At 49.4% G+C, this 7,050-nt stretch overlaps 1 protein-coding gene across 5 annotated transcripts in view; it reads left to right on the top strand.

Moving 5' to 3' along the window:
* The first annotated feature begins 4,884 nt into the window (after positions 1-4,884).
* The window catches only part of MDFI (MyoD family inhibitor), a 49,864-nt gene continuing 47,698 nt past the window's right edge, over positions 4,885-7,050 (top strand). For 3 of the 5 annotated variants that reach the window (XM_075909890.1, XM_075909889.1, XM_075909888.1), the window contains exons 1-2: positions 4,886-5,243; positions 5,612-5,716. In XM_075909890.1, coding sequence (XP_075766005.1) covers positions 5,623-5,716 — 94 coding nt within the window. In that variant the 5' untranslated portion in view covers positions 4,886-5,243; positions 5,612-5,622. Of the gene's footprint in view, positions 5,244-5,292; positions 5,424-5,611; positions 5,717-7,050 lie in introns of those variants that run through there. The other 2 variants (XM_075909891.1, XM_006119327.4) reach the window with 2 other exon arrangements.

Genomic DNA, 7,050 nt, shown 5'->3' with positions numbered 1-7,050 from the left:
AAAAAATGTGGGTTTCCATTTCAAAGTGTCTCCTGGTTGTCCTGAGGAGCACAGCGTGAGACCCAGCTTTCTGCTGGGAAGGAAGTGCTGCTGTTAAAGAAATGAATGGTCGGCATGGAAGACGTGGTGTCTGGATTCTTGGCGTGTGTAGTCATAGAATCATAGACTCCTAGGGCTGGAAGAGACCTCAGGAGAATATCGAGTCCAGCCCCCTGCCCAAAGCAGGGCCAACCCCAACTAAATCATCCCAGCCAGGGCTGTGTCAAGTCGGGACTTAAAAACCTCCAGAGGTGGAGATTCCACCACCTGCCTAGCGAACCCATCCCAGCGCTTCCCCACCCTCCTAGGGAAATAGTTTTTCCTAATGTCCAGCCTAGACCTCCCGCACTGTAATTTGAGACCATGGCTGCTCGTTCTGTCATCTGCCACCACTGAGAACAGCCTTTCTCCATCCTCTTTGAACCTCCCTTCAGGGAGTTGAAGGCTGCTCTCAAATCCCCCCTCACTCTTCGCTTCTGCAGACTAACCAAGCCCAAATCCCTCAGCCGCTCCTTGTAGGTCATGCGCTCCAGCCTCCTAATCATTTTGGTCGCCCTCCGCTGGACCCTCTCCAATGTGTCCACATCCTTTCTATAGTGGGGGGCCCAGGACTGGACACAGTACTCCAGATGTGGCCTCACCAGAGCCAAAAAAAGGAGAAGAATCACTTCTCTAGATCTGCTGGCAATGCTCCTCCTAATGCACCCTAATATGCCATTAGCCTTCTTGGCTACAAGGGCGCCCTGTTGACTCATCTCCAGCTTCTCATCCACTGCAGTCCCCAGGTCCTTTTCTGCAGAACTGCTACTTAGCCAGTCGGTCCCCAGCCTGTAACAATGCTTGGGATTCTTCCATCTTGTAGTCTTCTAGTTCCAGCAGGGCCACCAGGAATCCGGACTGTTGGGTTCTTTCCCCAACTTTTGGAAAAAAAATGAGGGGATCACTAGTGAAAGCAGAGGCCAGGGAGCTGGAGGTTGTGTTCCCAATAGAGGGAGGGGGATGCTGTTTGGTGTTTGGAGCAAAAGGGTCAGAGTCAGGTCCCCTGTGTCCAATTCCCAGCCCCGCTACTGATCTGCTGCAAGACCTTGGACAGACGGGATCATCTCTTGGCGCTTCAGTGTAACCATGTGCGAAACTGGGATAATAACATTTATCCCCCTCACGGGAAGGCTGGGTGGCTTAATGAAAAGGGCCGGCTCTCAGCAGAGTATCACCCATATCCCTCGTGGCCTGCAGGAAAGACAGTCAGGGTCAAAGAGGGTGGGTGGAGGGGGGACCCAGTGGAATTGCAGGCTTGTCAGCATGACTCTTTCAGCCAAATGAAAGTGCGGCGCTGAGGTTTCATCATCAAAGCATCTGCCTTCGTTCTCATGGACCTGGGCCACATCCCATCTGGAGCAACCAGGAAGCAGGAAGGCGGAGTGAGGGTAGATCCCCACTGGGAATGGGGGGGGTAAAGAGAGAATTCACACTCTGGTGTTGATTGTGAAGCCCTCCCCCCGCCCGGCCTGGTGTAAGCAGGAGCAAAGCAGAGGTGTTAAGATGGGGGGACACAGGAAAACAAACAGGAATGTGCGGGTGCCAAAGCACAAGGCTGACACGTTCCGCGGGTGATTCAGAGACATGCAGCCTCATCGTCAGGAAATCCAGGGCACGCCCAGTGCAACATGCTCATGCCTCCACCTCTCTGGATGTCATGAGCAAAGCCTGTTTGAAATGCACCTCGTGGGAAGCTGGCTGGGCGTTGAAGGCGACTGGGCAGAGGAATAACACGGCCACTGTCTCAAGCCCCGGGCTTCTGAGCTTGGTTTGGTTACCTGCAACCCCGGGAGCCATTTGGCAGGGAAGTCTGCAGCGGTGCCACGGCCGCCACGTCGGAGTCAACCAGATGAGGGTGTCTTTGCAAGCACCACGGCGTGGCTAAAACCCTCCGCAGTGGTGCTATCTCCTAGTGCAGGGAACGTAACTACGGCAACGCCTCGCTGCGCCTCATGCTTACTTCTGCATGGCACACGCTGCTGCATTGGACCTACTGGGCCAGGTTCTCAGCAAGTGTAAATAGGCGTCGCTCCATTGACCTCAGGTGAGAGCGAAGGTGATAGGAGGCCTGGCATTTATTCCCTGCTGCTCTTTTGGACACAGGGTTTATGCTCCCTGGGTGAAATTTTGATCCTCCTGAAATCAATGGCTAGGAAACTTGTAATGCACAGTCGCAGGATCTGCATGGACAGTGAGGGCATAACACGCTGGTGCATGGTAGCAGTACACCCCAGCTTGCTGTGCATTAAACAGGGATAACCAATCCTCTTCTGCCCAGGGTTTGTCTGTTTAGATCAATGTTTCTTAAACTGTGTTCCGTGGCAGGCAGTTGGAGGTGTGCCACGGAGAACAGAGTTCAAAATGGCCGCCCTTAAAGGATTTTTGCTCAATAACTTTCCCCGACCCTTTTTCCTCCTGACTTTTTTTTGGTTTTTTTTGCTTAATAACTTTCCACTTTTTCCCCCAACCTTTTTTTTTTTCTCAACAAAAAATCCTTGGTGCTCCTGATTAAAAAATATTATTGTTTGGTGTTCCTCAGTCTTAAAATGTTTAAGAAACACTGGTTTAGATTGTAACTCTCCAGGGCACTCTGTCTCACTGTGTTTGTACAGTGCCTATGTAATCGAATCAAACCTGGGACCTCTGGACTTAGTGCATGAACCTCTACCGCCTGAACTAAATGCCAGCCGGTGATTAGCTCAGGGCAGGTCTACACTAGTCCCAGAGGCTTGGCTTAAAGTATGCAATTCCAGCTACATAGAATACATAGAATATGTAGTTGGAGTCAGCTTATCTTAAGCCAAGCTTGGTGTCCTCTCCACAGCAGGAAGACCACGAGAGCAAACGCTCTCATCGGCTTCCCTTACTCTTGGCAAGAGCTGGGGAACTGAATGCCGGCGGGGCCGCCCTCTGAGTTCAATTTAACGACTAGTTAAGACTCACTAAGTTGAACTCAGAAGGTGCCCCTGCTGGTGTCGAGTAACCCTGCTCTAGCTTAACTAGATTCGTTAAATTGAACTCCGGAAGATCGATCGTGGCAGCGTCTATTTCTGTGGAGTGAAGACATGGCCTACGGCTGTCGAACAGACTCATTGTTCTCTCTATAAGAGTGCGTCTACACAGCAGGGCTTAACTCGAAATAAGCTACGCAAATTCAGCTACGTCAATTGCGTACCTTATTTCGAAATAGCTTATTTTGAAATAGGGAGTATCTAGCACAGCCTTTATTTTGAAACAGAGCGCTCTTCCTCTGCCTTCCCTTTTTCCTTGTACAATGAGGGTTACAGGAGTCAGAATAAGAAGTCCAGTATTTTGACACTATTTTGAAATAACGGCCTGCTGTGTAGACGAGGACTAAGTTATTTCGGAATAGTGTTGTTGTGTAGGTATACCCTAAGTTCTCTCAGTGCCTCTAGATGGAACAATACTCAACGCCCAGAAGGTGTGTGTGTTACACCTAACACAAGCAGGGCAACCTATTTTGTGTTTTAGGTATTCCTGCAATCCCAGTGATAAAATGTTTCTCTCCAGTTGGGAAAGATCACAAAGAAGTAATGAACTTTTCATAGTTTTTTTTTTTTAATGAACCACCTTGTAGAATTCTATCCCCACGATGGTCAGTTCAACCCCCCCATTTTCCCAAAGGTCTCATTCTCTAGCAGGCCCTTGTTAGATTTTAGAGTAATTTCATACCCACCATACACAAATGACACTCCTGCCTGTTCACACTTGCTGGCACTGTGTCTATTCTGCTCTCTCTCATGCTGGTTTAAATCCAGAGTAACTCCACTGACATCACTGGGCTTACTCCAGATTTACACCAGTGGGGAATCTGACCTATTTAGCATCCTTGGAAATATTACATTGTCAGGCTCTAATAAAAAGCCAGCAGTGTAAAAAGCAGTCTTGAAAAAGAATCTGTCAGTACATATTTAATCTAAAACCATTACAAAGTCAGTTCCATTAAAGCAAGATATAAAGTAATATCACAAGTGACTGTGGAAAGAGTGAATCTAAATGTAAACTGCTCCCATAATTAAAATATTACACTAGGAAAGGGAATTTGGGACTTGACTTCATTCTGTCACTTTAAACAGTGCTACTGACTTCTGTAATCATATTTTGCCCTCCCTCTGAGTATCTCAAAGCTGCTGAGTTAAACCTCAAAACCCACTATTGTCCTAATTTTGCAAAGGGGGAAACTGAGGCAGAAAAAACGGGAAAGTGTCTCATCCAAAGATGGAAAGTGAGTTACTAGCAGATCCATTATGAATACAATGGCTGTGTGTTCTAGTTCCGTGACAATCCTTCACATAATGGAGTACTACGTGTATTGGGCCGCATTCACATCTGGGGTAAATCAGTAATTGAAAGCGTTACCGCCGGAGGATATAGGCTGCTGTTTCCCTTCATGCAATACACAAGAGGTTTTGATGATTTTTCAAGTTAAGTTTGCCATCCCTTTCTGTTCCCTTGCTGCTGTTTGAAAATTGATCTGTACAGAAAAACAAATGATAATTAATTTGGATTTTAAAATGTGAAGATCAAAGACATGAGCATTAAGCTTGTTCCGCATTTCCCTCTTCCCCCCACCATACTACTTAGTTCCAGTCCCCGCCCCATCCATAAAGAAACCAACTTTTAAAAATTATCTTTTTAAAGGGGCTTTGTGGATTTCTGTATGTGTTTGTTTGTTCTTGCTGCTTTTTTTAAACCGGAGTGCCAACCAGCTTATTATAGGTTGCATGAACTCCAAATATCTCCAGCATGAAGGAAACTGGGTAATCAACCCTGAATGCAATTTCCTGCGTGAGAGACGGGGGGCAGAGCATACAGTCTGGAGATACACTGCACAAACTTGTCCAGTTGTAACCTAACACTGCCCTAAAGAAAGAGCTGCAAAGATAAAGAAGTAAAGTGTCCTCTGTATTTGAATCTGCAGGGCATTCTTGGCTGGGATAAGGCACGGGGCAGGACGCTTTTAAGGAATATGAAAAGACAAAGGAAGGAAGAAAGATAAGTTGAAGAAATCTAGTTGCAGAGGACTGGAGGAGAGGGGTGTGTGGAGCAGGCAGCAGCTGCAAAGACCTGAAGGAGACCGTCACATGGAGAGGAGAATAGGATGACACTTCACTTGTGGGAGCACCATTAAAGTGTAAACCAAAGTGAGTTTCTCCAAAGTGTCTCTGTATTCTTGGGGGGGTGGGAATTGGCTGATCACAGGATTCCTCAATGCAGCGGGGACTTAAATGTGTCCGGAGGGAAGCTTGTCCAGAGCAGGAGTTTGCTGCAGCCGAACAATCAAGCGACCTTTTGTGCATGTGGACGCTGCAGTTTGGGGAGAGGTGAGTTCGACGTCCCGGGTGATTAGAGATCTCTTTGTGGGGCTGTGCCGTTTCCTCCTTGTCTCCCCACCTCAAGCCCTCATGCTGATTCATGCCGGGTGAGAGTGCCTTGTAGCCAGGGCTGTTTAGCAATCTTCAGGGAGCTTCTCTCTCATTCTGTCTTGCTCTGCGTGTGGTGTGTCCGGCAGGTCCCAGTCAGATGTCCCAGGTGAGAAGTAATCTCGCAAGCCTTTCTGACTCACTCCATGGAGACCCCGCGCCCGAGCAGACACCCTTCCTGCCCACAAGCCCAGGTAAGCACAGGGAGCTTTTATGCCTGGTTTTAACTATACAGGGACTTCTCTTTCTCGAGCTGTTCGCAGGGGCCGTAGGCTTCCCAGTTCCTCTTCTCTGTTCAGCATAAGTCTTTGTCCAACTTGCTGGATTAGAAAGACAATTGTAGCTCTTTGTGGCTGAGCATACCCTCCGCTGGTGAAAATCCACGAAGCTCCACTGAGCTTAAAGTAGCTGTCTTGCTTTACCCAAGCAAGGGGGCTAACTGTGTCTGCCCGGTGTGTACACCCCCACAATGGGGATCAGAACCCCAGCTGGTGAACCTCTCTGCCCCCCGTAGATCCAGTGAGGCTAATAGAGACACACTGAATGATTTGGGGGAGGGGGACAGAGGGTATCATTAAGTTGGGGTGAAACTTCCCAGCAAAGTTTCTGTAACTTTCCCGTTTCTAGTGGGACTTCACCGAGAGCCAGGCTCGGTGGGAGCAAGGATGTTGGGGATTAAAGGCGCTGGCTGAGCTGTTTCCCTGGTGGAGGGGAAAGGATGCTGGCTCTGCAGGAGCCGAAAGGGTTAAAGAGCAGGCAGACGAAATGTTGCAGAGACTTATTGGCGAGGGGCTCACCTCTAGGCTTAAAGCCCACCACTTCCTTTCCCATTTTCTCGCACGCCAAAGACACTATTGTGCTCTCGCACGCTGGCTGGGTGGGACGTAGCTGCTCCGGAGGGGGAAAGGAGAGCTTGGGTTTCTCCTGCCTGTGTTGCAGACCGTGCAGGGAGCCCTGACGCAGCTGCACCGGAGCTTTGGCTTCTCACAGGAACTTTTGTCTCCCTTCAGCCGTGTTCTTGGGCCTGGGCCAGCTCCTTGTGAGATGCGGCTCCCACCCCCCACCCCGCGCTGGGCCCTGATCCTATTAACTTGAATAACATCCCCTATCCCCTTGTCTCCTTTATTCCTCCCCCACATCTGGCTTCCAGCCCCACAGTCCGCGGGTGGAGGGTTCTGTGTTGCTTTATGTAGGGGCTCCATCTGATACTCATGGGCTGGCCACCAAACAGAGGGGATTGGTGCTCTGCTGGCAAACCGTTGAGAGACCAGCTGAGCCTAATTCTGCCACCCTTGCTATGGCACGTGGTGCTCAGTCCCTGGGACGCCAATAGGGCGGCTCAGTAAATGCTATTCGAAAGATGCCAGGGCTGCAGAATCAGGCTCTAAATAAGTGGGGTGTCCAGGTTCTCTGAGCAACTCCAGCTCCTCCTGCCATATGGAGCAGATCCAGTAAAATTCCACTACCAGCGAGAGCCCGGATCTGTTTCCATGCACCGTGCTGGGTTAGCTGCGGTGCATTGGCTTGG

The sequence above is a fragment of the Pelodiscus sinensis genome, chromosome 27, assembly GCF_049634645.1.
Source record: "Pelodiscus sinensis isolate JC-2024 chromosome 27, ASM4963464v1, whole genome shotgun sequence".
NCBI lineage: Eukaryota > Metazoa > Chordata > Testudines > Trionychidae > Pelodiscus > Pelodiscus sinensis.
The sequence above is the reverse complement of the archived record's forward strand: the minus strand, read 5'-3'. Positions and strand labels throughout refer to the sequence as shown.